The 18,737-nt window shown below is 35.7% G+C and overlaps 1 protein-coding gene across 1 annotated transcript in view; it reads left to right on the top strand.

The window, feature by feature from the left end:
* Window positions 1–7,905: 7,905 nt before the first annotated feature.
* The window catches only part of LOC140170039 (extracellular tyrosine-protein kinase PKDCC-like), an 80,038-nt gene continuing 69,206 nt past the window's right edge, over window positions 7,906–18,737 (top strand). The window contains exon 1 of the mRNA XM_072193354.1: window positions 7,906–9,113. Coding sequence (XP_072049455.1) covers window positions 8,358–9,113 — 756 coding nt within the window. The 5' untranslated portion in view covers window positions 7,906–8,357. The remainder of the gene's footprint in view (window positions 9,114–18,737) is intronic.

The following is an 18,737-nucleotide window of genomic DNA, read 5'->3' as shown; positions in this document are numbered from 1 at the left end:
GGTTCGATTGTGGGTCCCAATGATTTCACTTTGTATACGGGACCTATTATACAGCTGCCATTCTCATTGGTGTTGTAAGCATTTCGACAGTATTTTTTTGTGGGACATGAGAGCACATCAGACTTATCGAATTGCATTCTGAATACGAAAAATGTCTTTCTGATATCAAATAATTTTCATTTTTTGAAATTCACGATATAATACAAATTTTATGACAAATTATTTAAAATTTTCACATTTTTGATATATAACAGTCCTCTAAGTAAATTTAATAAAAAATTAATCTAATGATAAATTCTTAAAGTGTATGTAGCTGGAAGGAAAAGCCGACGATCAATTGAAAATTTTGACCTTTCATATTGAAGATTTTTCCCCAAAAAACCTAATTTAATTTGGGTGTTTTGGGAAAAAAATCCATATCCGCAATACGAAAGGTCAAAATTTTCAATTGATCATCGGCTTTTTATCCCACCTACATACACTTTAAGTATAAATCATCAGATTTATAGAGTTTACTTCGAGTAGGGCCTACTGTTAAATATCAATTTTTAATCATTTGCCATAAAATGTGTATTACATTGCGAAATTCAAAAATATTTGATATCAGAAGGACATTCTTCGTATTCAGAATGCAATTCGATATGTCTGATGTGCTCTAATGTCCCACAATAAATACTGTCCAAACGTTCATATCCCATCCCTTAATTGGAGGGGAAAGGGGAGGAGGGGGGAGATTGAATTTAGAGTAAGTGTTCTAACACATTTTTTCTAAGATTGTAAATCATATTATTCTTTGAGGCGGGATTTCCTTTCATATGCAATGACAAACACCCTTGTCTCTGTGTGTTTTATTTCTTGCGTCAGAGAAGCACTAGTTCATCTTTCACCAGTTCACGCACAATTTAAAACCAAATATAGCGACTACCTTTGTCCTCTTATTCCCATGCATACGGTGAGGTGGATCGCATGGATAAAGAGCTTTTAGATGAAAATCCCTTAATTATGATGTATCTCTCACGTCACCTACAGGTGTCAACACGCACGACCTATGTCCTCCTTATTCCAAGGGAGGTCGCTTGAAATACTGTCTTGAATAAATAAATTTGGATTTGACGTTGTCATCACGGAGTTAACATAATAACTATGCTTTCAGCAAGGTGGTTGCATTAAAGGTATGTTTGAGATGTTATGTACTCGTACCTTTTCATAAAAATCCTATTCCTTTCACACGAACCGCTGAAATTCGTTGTTTTTTTCGACGTCGCCAAGAAGTAAAACTGTTTTGTGGAAATTGATATTTCTGATATTTTAGCAAACAAAATGTTAATAGCATTTAATAACAATAAACCTGTCTGTCTATCTCCTAATATTGTCAATCTCCTAGTATGTGTCAATCGTGACCAAATGAATCAGATGTTGGCAAGAGCGTTTCGACAGTATTTTTTGTGGGACATGAGAGCACATCAGACATATCGAATTGCATTCTTAATACGAAGAATGTCTTTTTGATATCAAATAATTTTCATTTTTTGAAATTCACGATATAATACAAATTTTATGACAAATTATTAAAAACTGATATTTTTCACATTTTTGATATTAACAGTCCTCGAAGTAAATTTTATAAATCTAATGATATATTCTTAAAGTATGTAGCTGGGAGGAAAAGCCGACGATCAATTGAAAATGTTGACCTTTCATATTGAAGAAATTGATTTTTTCCCAAAAAGACCATATCTTCAATACGAAAGGTCAAAATGTTCAATTGATCGTCGGCTTTTCATCCCACCTACATACACTTTAAGTATAAATCATCAAATTTATAAAGTTTACTGCCAGTACTGTTAAATATCAAAAATATCAAATTTGTAATCATTTGCCATAAAATGTGTATTACATTGCGAATTTCAAAAAAATCAAAATTATTTGATATCAGAAGGACATTCTTCGTATTCAGATTCGACATGTCTGACGTGCTCTAATGTCCCACAAATACTGTCCAAACGTTCATACCCCATCCCTTAAGTGAATTTGATATTTGAAATTTCCGTTGCCAGCCGTTTTAAGTTAAGTAAATATTTAGGCCTTCAACGGCTCACTCGAATTATTTCATTCGATGTTCACGGAGTGAACTAAAATGTCACTTGAACCCGTATCTTATACCCCTTACATATACCATGTGTCTTGAATACTAAGTAGCTATTGTAGCCCACCACTCCTGTAGTTACGAAGCTAGAAATAATTCCTAATATCTCATACCCTCGTTTCTATGCCTTTTTCTAACCCTGTCCCACATTATCCCATTTAATCTTTCAATGAGACTGTACAGTGTAGGAAATATTTAGCTTTTTTTCTAATCATGTTTACTATTGTATTCTAGCCATCAAATGATTATAATATATTATAAGCTTTACTGATGGGTGAGCACATGGAGCTATTAAGAATGGAGAGGCAATAGATTATGTAACGCATTGTACACTTGTGCCGATTTGAAATCTGACAAGCTATTCATCGAAAGGTACCTTTTGTTTGGGACAAAGGGCTTTCACCATTAAATCGGTAAGCTGACCCGACAGTGTATTTACGCTTTATCTAGCAGACTACTGTCAATAAGTGATCAAACGAAAGTCGCGTGAAAGCGCTTACTATAACGAAAAGTACCTTTTGTTGTCATACCACTCAAGGGTGTAATTGAGTAGCCGTAAGCTCAAAAGGCACACATTAGCCGCTGATGCAGTTCGTTGTCACCCCACTGACTGCAGGTGCTTCATTTAAATAAATTGAATGCGCTTGCTGAATGATTACATATCAAGGCTGCCATGTCTGCATGTCTATTACTGTATAATGGTAACAGCTACGTATACATGTAACATATAATAAGTATACCGGTATAGGCCTATATAAAAGTTGTTTCACAAATTGACATTTTATTTTATTTTAAGAAGGAGAATGTCATAAACAGTGGCGTACTGAAGGGGGGGCAGCTCTTTTGTGAGAGGTCTTGGGAGGGGATGAGGGAGGAAGAGGTGGAGGAGGGGACATGAAGAATGAGAGGGGCTGGAGGAAGAGAGAAAGAGGGACAAAAGGTATGAGGGGATGGAGAAGGGAAGGGAGATAAGAAGAGGGAGTGATACTTTAGCAAGGAAAGAATAAGTACAGAGAAAGGAAAAGAAAGGAATGACAAAAAAATGTAGGCCTTATAATAATTATTATAGAAACTAAACACAGCCCCCCCCCCCACATAGGCCTAACACTAACAGCACTATAGGCAGAGAGTTGATATTCTTGAGAGGGCACTCTATTCACGTGGTTTCTTTTCCAACGCTAAAAGATCACGAATTTTGGTGGTTTGTAAATGAAAAGTGTCCGCACTATCGATTGATTACGTAACTGTTATGAATAATTTATTAGGTTTTCAATGCAATCGCCTCGACCCATTAATACATATTATCTGTATTATCAAAGTACTTGGAATAGCGATCCGGTGAGTTCACTGAACTACGCACTAATACTGATGGAGTTTTAATGGCGTTTAATGGCGTTAATCCTCTCCATACACAGATGAACAAATACAATAGATGAAGGTCAACACGTATGACCTCCTATGTGACATGTTATATGCGATGTACAAAAACCTGAATATCATAAAGATCAGTACGGTACCGTATTCGTTTGTGCATATGAACTGCACATTTACGTTGCTAAATATTACTCATCATATATAATGACAAATATTGGTATTATGACAATACGGTATATACACATTGTATATAAAACGACTAATAGAGCCTACTATCATGGCGTCAGGTCAATGTTCATCATATCCCGTATGTTTCTTAAAATTCATTCATATTTGAGACAAATTGCTGTGCCCATTTTATAGGTGCACAGGTCGATCCGCGTTTTTTTAATTTTCATTTCCTTTTAATGAAAGAATTCAGGTTTTCCACTGCACGGGGGCCACAAGGGTGATACTAATTTTAATGCTATATTTTCAAAACGAATACGTGTTCCCGATTGGCTTTATAGCGATTTCACAAAAAAGGTATTTCTAGTACAATGCAGCGTCGGACTCTAGCTGAGAGCGTAGCCTAAGTCATTATAGACTCCAAAAAGGGCATACACAAATGAACAAACACAAAGGAGGGTAGTCTCCTCCGTGATCAGCTTGATTTCGATGGAGCGAAACCAAATTGGCTGCGGAGGAGACGGGTCATTTTGCCATGCAAATTTTTCAGTGTCAGGGCTCTGCTATAGGCAGCCATTCGATGATGTCAATGCCTTTATGCGTTACGTATTTAAAACGCCCAGTCAGATGTATTTTACACCTGCCAAGCACAAGTCACCCAATTTCGAAAATTTGACGTTGAATGTACACTCTCATGAATATCGATTGGCAACATTTTCCAATATGTCAGCGCTCAAATCGGACACAATAGAACAATAGACCATTCAGTGCGCTGGGTGAGCAATTGCTTATACCAAGTACCAAGTAAAGACTGGGCATATAGGAAAAATACGCGGGATATTTCACCCAGCCGATTTACTTTCAAATGAAACTTAGTAACTATTCTTGAACATGATAAATGTATTAAGAAACCAGTAAACATCCATGCTTTATAGCTTTATAGAATTTACCCAGTAATGCTTGCTTATTTTCTGTCAATAACTGGCGTCTTAATAATGACTAATTTGGGCATTTCATTCTATCAACATGATCAACTCCCTGGTTTGTAAAGGTGTAGGCATATGAGATAGGTTCCCATGTTACATTGTGTCCATTATGTATGAGTAAGCATCTTATCAAGGCTTTATCTGCATGGCGCAAATTGAATATGATAGTAATATTGTTTGAAGGATAATACAAATGACTGGTTCCTTTTGCATGAATAAAGTTAACTTTATATACACCTGATGCGTGAACTTTGTCTTTAAAGACAATTCTTGCCCCCCCGATAACTAGATATTATTTACCATGTTCACATGCATGATGCAGCTTGGCACTCGATTGCAAGTTTAAGGTTTAGCCAGTTTATTTATTGGATCATGAAGCAGTCATGTCTACAGTAAAATTCACCACGACCTTTGCAGGACTTTTATGTATGTAAAAAACCCATTAAAAGCTATTTAACCAAGATAACACTCATTGAAAATAGCTCAACTATGTTAAATCAGATCTTCTCTGGTTAAATCCACACTACACGTGTTTCTGTTTTACTGTGCGATATTGCAATGAGCTGGTATTATAGTTTCAGTTGAGTGAACGATTATAAAGCAAACGCAAGGTAACAATACTGTGTGGGCCTTTGTTTACGAAATGAGACAATAGTCTGCATAGTGTTAACCAGCATTCTTGAAAATGAGAAACATAATGGTTGTAGACTTAACACGGTTTGGAAATAATTTCTTCATATTTTTTGGTGTTATCTGTCGTTTACATAACCTTCCTAAAACACCAAAGTGCGAATATTTCCAAACACCTAAATTAGCTAAAAATTTAGCACATGTTACAAAACTATATTTTCTATATTAAGGGCTGGGGTATGAACGTTTGGACAGTATTTATTTTGGGACATTAGAGCACATCAGACATATCGAATTGCATTCTGAATACGAAGAATGTCATTCTGATATCAAATAATTTTGATTTTTTGAAATTCGCAATTTAATACACATTTTATGGCAAATCATTAAAATTGATATTTTGATATTTAACAGTACTTGAAGTAAACTTTATAAATCTGATGATTTATACTTAAAGTGTATGTAGGTGGGATGAAAAGCCGATGATCAATTGAAAATTTTGACCTTTCGTATTGAAGATATGGATTTTTTTTCCCAAAACACCAAAAAAAAATTAGGTCTTTTGAGAAAAAAAATCCACATCTTCAATATGAAAGGTCAAAATTTTCAATTGACTGTCGGCTTTTCCTCCCTGCTACATACACTTTAAGAATATATCATTAGATTTATATAATTTACTTCGAGGACTGTTATATATCAAAAATTTGAAAAATATCAAATTTTATAATTTGTCATAAATTTTGTATTATATTGTGATTTTCAAAAAATGAAAATTATTTGATATCAAAAAGACATGCTTCGTATTCAGAATGCAATTCGATAGGTCTGAGGTGCTCTCATGTCCCACAAAAAATACTGTCGAAACTCAATAAACGCTCATTTTAGATCCCTTAAGAGAGTACTTTAAATATTGGCCAGTTATTGTTCACACAGTGACGCTTAACTAGGCAATACCCATGTATATACCTATAACGTAGACTGTTTGTAGAGGTCACGCGTCAATGGTGAGAGTACTGTGTATGATGTATAGGAAAATGAACAGTAACTGCAGTATGTACAAAAATAACATCGTGATTTAGTGCATCAGTTTGATCATAGCAATCAAAAGAACTTGTTAAGACGACCTGGATTCCGAAAAAAGACAGGCCTTATATCATACAGCTGTCAGGCTGTCAGTCATTCAATGTTAGGGATGCACCGTTGATTCTGAGGAGGGGGAACGGGAGTTTGTGTCCAGCGGATTTTTTTTTTTTGTAGCCGAAGCTAAGGCGGCGATTTTTTTCTTCAATTTTAATGTACGGTATACCTTCACAAAGAGGGGTGGAGGAATTTTTATCATTTATCAGTGGGCGATTTTGTTTTTAAAAAATCGCCCTCCCCTGGAAATCAAATGCTGCGCCCCTAAATGGTAGCATTTAGCGAATGGGCCGTTTTTGCTTTATGGGAAGTTCTGCATGTTTATTTTTGGACGTCCCTTAGTGATCGTAAATAATGACACCAATTAGTGAGTTAGTAAGTGATGATAAATGGTCTATGGTTTAGGGCAGTGTTGGTTCAATCAGGTCTACTCTCACATCCCTGGTTCAATCATAGACCATTATAAATGGTCTATGGTCTAAGTTTTTCGCAGAAGGGGGTCTTAATATGGCGCGAAGCGTATGATCAAGGCGAATAAACACAATACAAAAACGAATGCCAACTTTTATAAAGTTATGGCCCTGAACATGCCGTGAACACTTTTCGTTGGATTCGACATGAGCCTGCCCATGTCTATGAGCTATAAAAAAAGACCGAATTAAAAAGACCAGTTTGCGTCTGACGTCCTGTCAACCAGACCAAAAATGCCGTACTGCGCAGGTCAGCAACCAATCACGTCGCGCCTTTGCCCTGACGTCAGACACAAACTAGTCTGTTTAATTCGGTCTTCAATTATACAACAAGCTGTAGGCTACTTAAAAAAAAAAAAAGCCTAAACGGGAAACGGATTTTTTGGCATGCATAAAACAGTTTCAGAAAATAACACAGGCTCCAGAAATTGATTTCAACTTTTTCCAGGAAAATTACACGCAAAATATCTCGTGCTTTTGAATAAGTATTTTTAAAAGCCGAATAGATGAAGGTGCGGATACTCGGATTTTATCAGCAAAATATTATTACCACTGGAAACCATGAAATTTATTTATTTATTTATTTATTTTATTATTAGAACATACGCTTTTATATCAGCGGCACACGTCTACCCGACGGTGCGTTCACAAAATTACAAAATTATGTTGGCGTGTATGAAAGTTTCGCGCATTTCGTGCCCAGTGACATGGATTCGCGATTCGCAAAATGTTCATGATCGCTATAGGTTTTCATAGGGCTTCAAGGAAATGTATCAATTTGGCGAACATTTTATGCTGCAAAAAGGACCTTTCTCCTCATATCGCTATTTTATTGTCCCAAAAGTAGAATCAAAGTAGAATTTGCACAGCAATCTATTTATCGCAAGTGAACTTCTCGCGATGGCGCTATTTTTGGCACTCTACATCTTTTGTCGTTCATACGTCGTCGCAAATCGGACGTTAATGAAAAACAGTCATACATGACTCTGCCCTCGTCTGTGCAGCACGGGACACGACGCTCACTCGTGTAACAATATTGACGAAAGAATTGCATTTCTTTCCGCTATATGGTTCTTATTCACATTATCCTTTGCAGCTTGTGGAAATATGCTGAGAATATATGTTACATGTTAACGTTTATATCAACAAAGCGAATTTATCAACTTTATGGAAGAATTACAAGAAAACACGACTTCGTATTTATTGACAAGAGGATAAATTTGTGGAATATTCAATCACCATGGCATCATTAATCAATCATTTGTTTAAATACCCAGTGGATAATACTAAATTGGAATTATACGCCCGTATCTCTTAAAAGTATACGTGACACTATATCATGACTAGGATGACTTGATCATGATGATACTTTCATGAAGTTTTTTTACCAAGACAGTTTATACTTGTCAATTCAGGTGATCCTGGTTTGATTTTCCCCACGGCATAATGGCACGTGTCTGGTGTGCAGTTCTTCGGTGGTCCTCCCGTGGACTAAGGCTACAAGCAACAGGGGTGCTTTGCTTAACTTTCCTAATGGTGCTTACCACCAATATCTACTTAGTCAATCGAACCGTGTTTGATATCAATATTAACCAATCAAATGTGAATGATCGATTTGTACAAGATGACAAAGTTAGTGAGGAAAGGATCAGCGATAGTGAAAATATTTTATTGAAGAAATTGAAAAGTTTAAAAGATGAATTGAAGCGAACAAGGTCGAGGATCTATACTCAAAAACAACTTGTTACTGAAAACAGGACGCAATATAAAAGAGATTTAGCACAAAATCCTCTGGAAAATAAGCTGAAAAGACACTTGATGAATGCTGATGGTTTGGATCAATCTTTAGTTACCATGACAACAACGTCATTGCAACAACGTCAGGTGGAATTTCGTGATATCAACCAAGCTTTGTATGAAAATATACATTTCCATCCCAATTCGTCCTTCATTTCGTGCCAAGATTTGCCTAAAAATACAAATCTATTAGAACATGTTGGTGCTGGGTATACAAAGCAAGTAAAAAAAATTATGATAGATGATAAAGTTGTTGCCTTAAAGCAGGCAAATCGGAAAGGACATGATGGTAAAGAGTGTGTGCAGTTTGGGATGAACGCACCAGATTGTTTAAAACTGGCGAATTACAAAGTTTTGAAAGAATTGGCTCTTCTACAGCAACTCGAGTCACCACACATCATAAAGGTAAGCACACACTTTGCATATCTAGCCGACAAGAGAGCTATTAAAAGTCATTACTTTTTGTAAAACACAGAACATGGAAAGAGAAGGACTGGCAAAGCTCGAAGGGAGTAGAAGAGGAGATGAGAGGAGGATAAGGAGAGGTGAACATGCTGAAGTGAGGTGAACACCGTGGCGTAGCGTGGGTCATCACATGGGGGGGGGGCGACCATGATAGGGAGGGGGCACCGGGTCTGATTGGGGCACAAGCCGTTTTTCGGCAATTTTCCTATGGGATTTTTATTAATTTTTGCAATCGATGGGGGGCACGTGCCCACTACCCCTATGACGCTGTACGCCACTGGGTGAACATGTGAGAAGTATGAATAAGAGATTGAAGACAATGATGGAAGACGAGAAGAGTAACAAAAAGATAACAATTACCAACAGACAATAGATAAGATGATATTATAAAAGTGTGGAAAAGGTTGGTATGGTAAGCGGCAGAAACTTGTTAATACTCAAACTTGACCAAGGAAAAATAGCATGCAAGTTATCTATGCTTCAAGCTATGTCTATTTGTGGTAGTCATATATTTAAATAGGCCTATTTTTAACCGTCATCAGATCTCATCGTGTCTTTAGTAATATGGCAATACAAGTCTTATATATAAATTGACCGTATCAACAGGAGCTGGTCATAGAACTAATATTCGTAGAAGCATGAAGGCAATCATTGCACCAGGCATAAACCTTTACGAACTTTGCAGAAGTTCAGATAGTATAGATTCACAAAATGTCATCGCTTAAACTACATGCATCAATGAATATGTTGAATCTCTGAAGGTCTTTAGCTCATACGCCTTCACACCTTGAAAGTCTAGATGAGATTGCGTTTGATTTTCGTGGCTATAATGAATTGAATGTTTACAACCATTTTCATGCAATTGTTATACGATTTTACTGTCGTATAAATAAGTCTATTCCGCGGATATTGTGCATATTGCCATCTAAACCGTACTCCGTGTTATAATCCATACATCTTTTCCACAACAACAACTGACTTCCATCATATTCTTTTGTCGTATATTTGGTTTTATGCATGCGCAAAAGAAAAATTTAATGTATATTTACTTTCTTAAAAATATCAATGACAATATCAAATCAAGATACTGTTTCGTAATATCAAAGAAAGTGGTGATGACCAGATGTAAAATATTGACAAAATATGTACCACATACATGATTCTGTCAGAAAACGCTCACTTTTGCTGAAATGATCTCTCGCATCACCGATCAAGGATGTGCCGAGAAAGTGAGGCCATGAATTGTATAAATTCAATTGAGCAAGATGTTTAAGTGAAGTAAATTGGCAATAAAGTGGGTAGGCTTGATAGCCGCAACTCACTTTGTATGGATGTACGTCTCAATAGCAAATCGCAAGAATCAAATCAAATCAAATTACTATTCCATGCAACCATCAAGGATTTGTAAATTCTATTTAAAAATAGAATAGAAAGCCATCAACCGCACTTTCAAACCAGATTAGATGTAATTGTGCCATTTTCTTATTCTTCTCTCCCTTTTTCTTCTTCGTTAGGCCTATTTGTTGTTTTTCTTCTTCTTTCTTTCTATTTCTTCTGACATTTCTTCTTCCTTGGGGTGAAATAAAAGAGTGGAAATGTTACGTTTATTAATAGAGAGACGTGTTTTCATATGTATAATCGGCTATGCTTTTTGTTAATGAATTCACATTAGTGTTAAAAACCTCATTCCTTTACGTCAATTTCGGACTGCACCATGCATCATTCCATTTGTTTTGATTTCCTTCCCATCATGCTTTGCTGCAGACAGGCCTCAATTCTTTCTACATGTACCCATGCCTATTTTCTGCTTCTCTCTATATATATATCGTCACGCTCATTTTTTAACTATAAAGTCACAACACTTTAAAAGCACATGTTAAGGGTGAATGACTAATCAGCGTTCGAGTAAGAATCAATTTCATCACGATAGGCACAAATATTCTGACCATTTAACACCGTCACCCTTAATGTGTTCACTTTATCACTAAATCACTTATAAGCTCACCTATACTAGCCCTTTTCTTGCGTGTTTCATACCCATAAAAACAACGGCAATTTTCACAAAAAGGAAAACATGTCAGCTTTACTTCATTTGAATACATGTGTTTTGGCATTAGTGTGAAATGCACCTAAATGAGTACAAACAGACTAAGTACTTAATTCAACGGTTCTTGAAAACACCCTTTATTTTATAAGGTCTGTCATGATACTGGTGACTTCCAGTTCATTGACATACCTGTCCTGATAATCACTGTGATACATCTAAGAAGCTAGTTGGAACAAATAACCACTTCCGTAAGTGCTCATGTCCCATTGAGATCCATATTACCTTGTTTGAGTTATTGCCTTTTAGGGTTAGTTATCAGGTTAATGTCTGATGTTATTTCATCCTGAAATTAGAGAAAGGTGAATTGAAGCGTATGGTTGATTAGCTGGTCAACATGGTCAGCTATAGGAACTAAGCAGTTTAATTAACATCTCTGCGCGAGTCAAGGTTTGCAAAATGACTGCAGGCGTTGAATTTCGTCACTCCGTTCAGAAACACGCCTCGAAGTCTGATGGGTTATAGCTTATAGCACAAGGATCCTTCTCCGTATGAATCTGCAAAACAGCCTATATCAAACAACTGTTTTTAAATTTTTACATATAGAAATTGACCTAAAAGTTCACGATTACTCTCTAATAATATTAAATGATGCTGTGACGTTTATCGTTTAGGGCATGTCGGAGCCGTCAGGCCCAATTTTTTAATTTTGCTTCAATGCAGTTTATTTCTGCTGTATATAGTACAATAATTTTATAGAAAATGAGTCAAGGAAGCCACTCGTCACATTTACATTTCCATGTTATATTTTGTATTGCAGCTATTAAAATAGCCTATGACAACCATGACACTAGACAAAACGAAAGTTTACGCGATTTTCCACCTCCTAGTAAAAATTATGATCATATGAGAAATAAAACCTATATTGCAATGAGCCTCGGAACCGCATCTATACCTTTCCCTGTGAGTGTGAGCTCTGTTTTTCTCAATATTTGAACACAAACACCGCTAGCCCAGACACCGCATCGGCTCGCTTTATGCAGCCGTCAAAGTGAGTCTTGAACCTACCCTCCTCAAGGGGTTCACCTTGATTCACCCTTCAAAAATTATTTTTAGGCAAAGATTCACCTTCTGTCCAAAAATATTAGTTCAAGATTCACCACAAGAAAACAATTATTAGGTCAAGATTCACCTGATCTGTGAATGCTGGTTCTATGTAAAAGCATATATAACAATCCACACGGGGGTCAAGATTAGTCAAAGATTCACTTTTACAATCATATATTTGGTTGAAGATTCACAGCATCTGAAAACTCATTGGGTCAAGATTCACCATATGGTTTTGTCCAGTACGTTAAAGATTAGACGCATTTTCACCAATGACATGGTGAAGTCTTGAGGAGGGTAGGGTCAAGATTCCCTTTGACGGCTGCATTAAGATCTGTTATGATATAAATCAATGTACTTTTTATGTAACACATTTAAAACAAGCCAGAGAAAAAAGTGAGAGAAAGAGATAGGGAGAAGGTAAAACCGATATTAATGTCCGTCCATAAAGAGAGAAAATCTTGGCCACTACAGCAGCATTGTTCACACTTGTTTTACTGTTGTTTTATAATTTGAATTAAAAACAAACACTTTTTATCCCACCTTTTGAATATAATCATCTCGTACCTAAGGTAGCAGATCATCCATCTAAATACTGCTATCTATCCAAGTAAAACTCGTAACATCTGCGCCTTAAAACCTCGTAGTGTGAAGCTTGAAAATCAAGCTGTAATTGAACAGGGTTTTAATTACATTCTATGTTTGAAAATGGAGCCTAGGTGTGAGATAATGTCCCAATAGGGAACAAGAACATCATGCATGCTATTTATCGTAGTCATTGCTTATTATAGTATATCTCTGAAAAGTGTTCTGGATATTTGAAGAAAATTCATTCCAGTCGTCTATACTGGAATTCTCACCAAACCTTGGAAGATATAGGTTTGACATGTTCTGCTATATAGAATGATGCTCAGTCCGTTTACAACATCAATTATAGCGACTTGAAAATATAACCAAATATTTACTATAAACGTCGGTAAAAATAGAGCAGTAATTGTACAATCTACCGTAGATAGCATTGCTGTCTACGGTAATGCTATCTACCGTAGATAGCGATGTTATCTACGGTAGAAATGCTATCTACGGTAGATAGCAATGATATCTACCGTAGAGTGATAGCAATGTTATCTACCGTAGATAGCATTACCTATAATATAGCAATGCTATCTACCGTAAATACCAATGCTATCTACCGTAGATAGCATTACCGTAGAGAGCAAACAAATTATTTTATCATATCATAGGAAACAGTGGTTTGCACTGTGATGTGACATATACATTTTGTAGCAATGGATTCAGCATTAATATCCACATCATTAGAAAAGATAAAGGGTAGAGAGATGGGGAATGGGATATTGAGGAAGGGAAGGTTTGTAGGGAAGTGAGGGGGAAGAGGAAGGGGGACTCACGTGTGAAATGAATTGTATAACGTATGTAGGAAATGGACATTTTACACCTATAACAATGACATTAATGTGTAGTTGATTTAAACCGAATCACATGACAGCATTTAAAGAATTAGATTGTGTGTCTACTTCGTCATGTGTTGAAAACTAATTTATGAGAACACTTTGCAAAATGGATTGCCAAAATTGTTTATAAATTATAATGAAAATAAACCATGGTGACAATAGCCGTAAAATGTTTGAATTTTATCAAATTCTTTCAATATGTGTGAAAATGCCACGATATAATGTAAGAAACTCCCTTAGAACATACTTTAGATAATGGCTTATTATCATTGGACCAATTCATCACGTAAAATCTCGTTTGATGTCAGCTGTGAATACTGGCGGCAATCTAACACCGTGTACATTCAACTTTAACCTACATAGAGCAGATAAACCATACACGTGGGTTCGGAAATGAAAAAACGTTCCTTTAACTTCAAAGCATATCTAAAGAGCTACTAATCCTAAATTTGTCATGTTTGTCCTTGCTAAACTACATTTTTAAATCGGTTCATTGTACTGTCACGGGAATTTAACATTTTCAATTTCGTAACGATTTTATATGAGATGAAAGTGTCGTCTGCTGACAATCGCTTGGTTGGTACAAAATGGGCTAACTGAAAGGTTGTAAATCATTAACGTATTTGCCACGCTAAACTTGACACATTCCGAACACGTTTTTAATGTATCTAGTTGAGTGAGGTTTTAACATGATAATGCATGAAAGCAGAGAGATGTAAGCTTGCTTCGGCATAAACCTTACGGCAAATTGTGTATTCGGCATTCTCTAGTTGATTTGTAAGATGATTCCGACATAAATTGGTTAGTTGTTAAGGACATGAAGGAGTGCCGTACAGTGTAAAACGTGAATAAGTAAACAAAGGAAGAAGGTACAACTCACAACTTTCGGTACAATTTGATAATGTCTATTTGATTTATAAGTATATTACTCTCGGTTGCACAACAACGAGGCATGAGCTACACAGAGGAAAATGTTGTTTGCTATCTACGGTAGATAGCACTACTATCAGCGGCAGATTGACCACGTCGAAAATCTATCCAAGGCAATCCTCTTCATGCAATCACAAAAAACACCCATCAATATGATATACGATGATAAATCACTAAAAATGATTAAAAGACCACTAAAATTTCGAGTGAAATCGGGAGCTCTGCAAATGTCATGACTAGGCCAAGAGCACCACCATAAACATTAATCATGTTAATATTCAATTATTAACATTGTGGCAATATAATATGTTCAAATGATAACGTTGGAGGCATGTTGGTACCATGATGAACAACCCTCATGGGTTGAGTGAGGTTTTTTTTAAACCAATATTGATATAAAATTGGATCGGTTGAGCCCATATTTATTGGTCGAGCTATGAGTTTTAAAATATTGGACGAGACGTAGTCGAGTCCAATATTCTACAACTCATAGCAAGACCAATAAATATTGGGCGTAAAGCATCAAATTTTATCATTATTATGTGTTGGATCCAATATTTTTACACACTTGGATCCATCAAAACATAATAATGGGTAAAATTGTACCCAACATTGGGTAAATTACTGGAAAATGTTGGGTAAAATTTACACAATGTTAAATTTGCCCATTGTTGGGTAAAAACCTTTCCCAATCGTTTTTTTTTTTACTCATTGTTCTAACAAAACAAAATTAAAAACATGATACCGGTAATACCATTCTGTTTTCGAAATAGTGACACTGTGACGTTTACGACTTAAACACAACAACATATTCCAAACACTTTCTAAACACCTGTTTCTTTAAACACGTGTAAGTTTCAATTCTAAACATGGTGATTAAATAATTCAAACATTTAGTTGTAGGCAAATCCAATGAAAAAGCAACTCACTATACTAGGGTAGTGAGTTACTTTTTCATTGGATTGCCTAGCAAAATGTTTGAATTATTTAATCTACAATCCTACAAATGAAATGCATCTGATGGTGTTTAGCTTGTGTTTAGATTATATATTCAGGTTGATGTTTAATATCTAAACATGTCACTACGCCAAACGGTAGCATTTAGAGTGTTCAGGACGGGGTATAAGTGTTTAGGATTCGTTTAGATACAAATTCAAAGTGTGATAACTTGAAAACCAAAAGGACGGTGTTGATTTTATTTTGGATTTGTGATGTGTAGAGAAGAATAGGTTTCAAAATATATGAAAGCTTTTTCTGAAGATATTAACATGTAAATAATAATAACGCTTAACATATTTAAAAAGTGTTACAGCTATAATAGGGATTTACAGTATAGTATTATGAAACTAGTTAAACTTGCAAAATATCCCAATTCGACAAGCGATTTGAATCATTCATAAAAACTAGCGCATAAAACATGTACGAGGAGTTCGTCTCGCCGTGTATTCGTTGTCGGTCTAGGCTCTTCAGATACTCGCTATATAATCCTAGCAACGTTGTTGAAAAGGAGAATTTTAGCCCCTGTTCGTGTAGGGATGTTGTGGTTATTTTTATGCTTTTTAAAATTAAAATAATGCGTTATTGCGTGGGATTATGACCTGGGTTATTTTGTGTGGAATTTAGAACTTTTAAAGATCTGTACATATACTGCTTATAGTCGCGTATAAATTAACTCGCATTGTAAATTATAACTTAAGGCAGTTCAAATTGTAACCACAATGATTGCATTATTAAATTATGTTTATATTTAATAGAGTTTTACGTATACATTCTATCATTGATACATCATACCAGAAGCTTACAATGATCCTTACCAGTTTGGTAAGATTTCCGTGTCAAATCCTCTTCATGTATCGTGTATATTCGCCATCAGCAAAACGATGACAATTAAACCTTTTCCTTGCAAACCGCAAGTGTTAAAATGCATTTATACTTTTGAAAAATGAAAATAAATGTTAATCAATTGCTTATTTTTATTTGTTACTGCAATTGAAAAGAGTCAAAACATGCCTAGTAGTAATGTCATGATTATTGAAATCGGGATGTTACAGGAATGGATTGTGTTGGATATTGTGCTGTGATAAAAATCTATATTAGCCGTCTGTAGCATCCAATTTCCAGTGGTCGAATCTAGTCATCATTGATGACCACTTGTCTTCTACAAATAGTGAGTCATAGTAAAAAGGCGCGAAAAAAGTCTACTTCACGACGTTTCCCGCCCAAATTTATAGCATACGCAATGAGTATCGGTGAAAGTGGAGATCTTTAATTCGATGTATACTGATTTTTTTTGAGTTTTAGAATTCTGTCGACATTTGCATTGGAAACGCGTTGTATTTAGCAAGCTTACTATAATGCTTTGAATGTCTGCATTTTATGAGTATTGCGTTTCAGTTTGTACAATATTGCTAAGGGGGTGAGTAAGACCACTTATATGCTGAGAGGAATACGTTATAGGGAATATTCACTGTTGTATATTCAGGCCGCGATCGACAACTTGAAGATCGCTATCTGGGACTATAGTATACAATGGATAAGAAAATCACATTTTAACAGATTTCAAACATTGCATGTATTTAAAGCAATAATGAGCGATTTCAATAAAGAAGCGATTCTTTTTTTTTTGTTCTAAAATGAATAAAGTTCCCTTAGGGAAAAGTTCATTTTCTGAAATGAATAAAGTTCTTATAAAAGGGAAAGGTCCATTTTTGATTTCTCGAAGTTAGACATAAAATAGGCAATTTGTGTGCTACGTGTATTTTTCAATTTATCAAAAAGGGGGTGAACAGGAAAGTGTATTTTGGTATTTCACATCTGTTGGAAAACCCTTTGTTGTCTACTGAAGATAACAGACAAAATAATAAGCAGTAATAATTGGTTTCCTCCCATTTCTTGAATTAAAACTGACAAAATGGTCTTTTGATTTGAGGGAAAATGTGTAGGGGTTTGTGTGGGGGTGTGTGAACAAAGAAAGCTTATTTTGGTATTTGCATATTAACGTTTATACAAACTTTTTTGGAAACCTTTAATTAAGAAGCATGCTATCTACTCAAGACAGCAAAATTAAAATTGAAAAGGCATTACTATCTTTTCAAATTCTCGAATGGGCGATGATCAAGAAAGTTTGTTTTAGTATTTTCATACCTTTCAACAAAGGGGAAGGGGCCTGGCACGTGCCCTGGCACGTGACTAATTCAGCATCGATTCTGCGCCCCCTCTAAGCGATGAAAGTCAAAAATTTCGCGCACTTCGTGGGCATTTCAGCACAAAATCATTTGAAAGATCAATTTAATACCGATATTCAACTTCATTATAATACCAAAATGATTAGTGCAGTGGTAGGCCCTATTTTTGCAATTGTTTCAAGAATTGGGGAGAGGGGCACCATTAAATGTATCCTTAGCTCAGGGCGCCACAACCACGTCACTGAATTTAACCAGAAGACTTCCACTCTTTTTCCCAAAAAAACTCTTTCACTCTCCTTTCTGGAAAGCAGCATGATAACGTGTGTGTAATTTAGTTGTTAGTGACAGCGTGAAAGAAATTGACAATTATAACACCATCCTGTCAGACTGACTAGCTATACGTGTTGAATTGAAGCACTTCATCAAAGCCAGTCTTACAGACTTTACCCTGTGCGTCCTTAATAACCTCATTTTTGGACAATGTGTATACATAATGCATAGTATAGTACTTGACTGCTGTGAATACCTGATTGGTTCAATTCGTGTTAAAAATTACTTCATTCTTATTAATGATACAGTTTAAGAATCGAGATATGGATGAAGCCGATTATTAGCGTGCGCATGGTCCGTGAAAATGTCCCAATACTTTTGGCGAGCATTGTCTGAGTCGAAATAAAACATTATATTAAAGAGTAGAATTTTTAGAATAATTGTTGAACCGCTACTTAGATTTTGATAAAACTATAGCGGAGTGAATGTTCACTAATATATGGATTCCAGGCTTGCTTCCTGCTTGGAAATGCTATAAAATGTAGACTAAATAGTA

Source organism: Amphiura filiformis, chromosome 14, assembly GCF_039555335.1.
Source record: "Amphiura filiformis chromosome 14, Afil_fr2py, whole genome shotgun sequence".
Lineage (NCBI taxonomy): Eukaryota > Metazoa > Echinodermata > Ophiuroidea > Amphilepidida > Amphiuridae > Amphiura > Amphiura filiformis.
The sequence above is the reverse complement of the archived record's forward strand: the minus strand, read 5'-3'. Positions and strand labels throughout refer to the sequence as shown.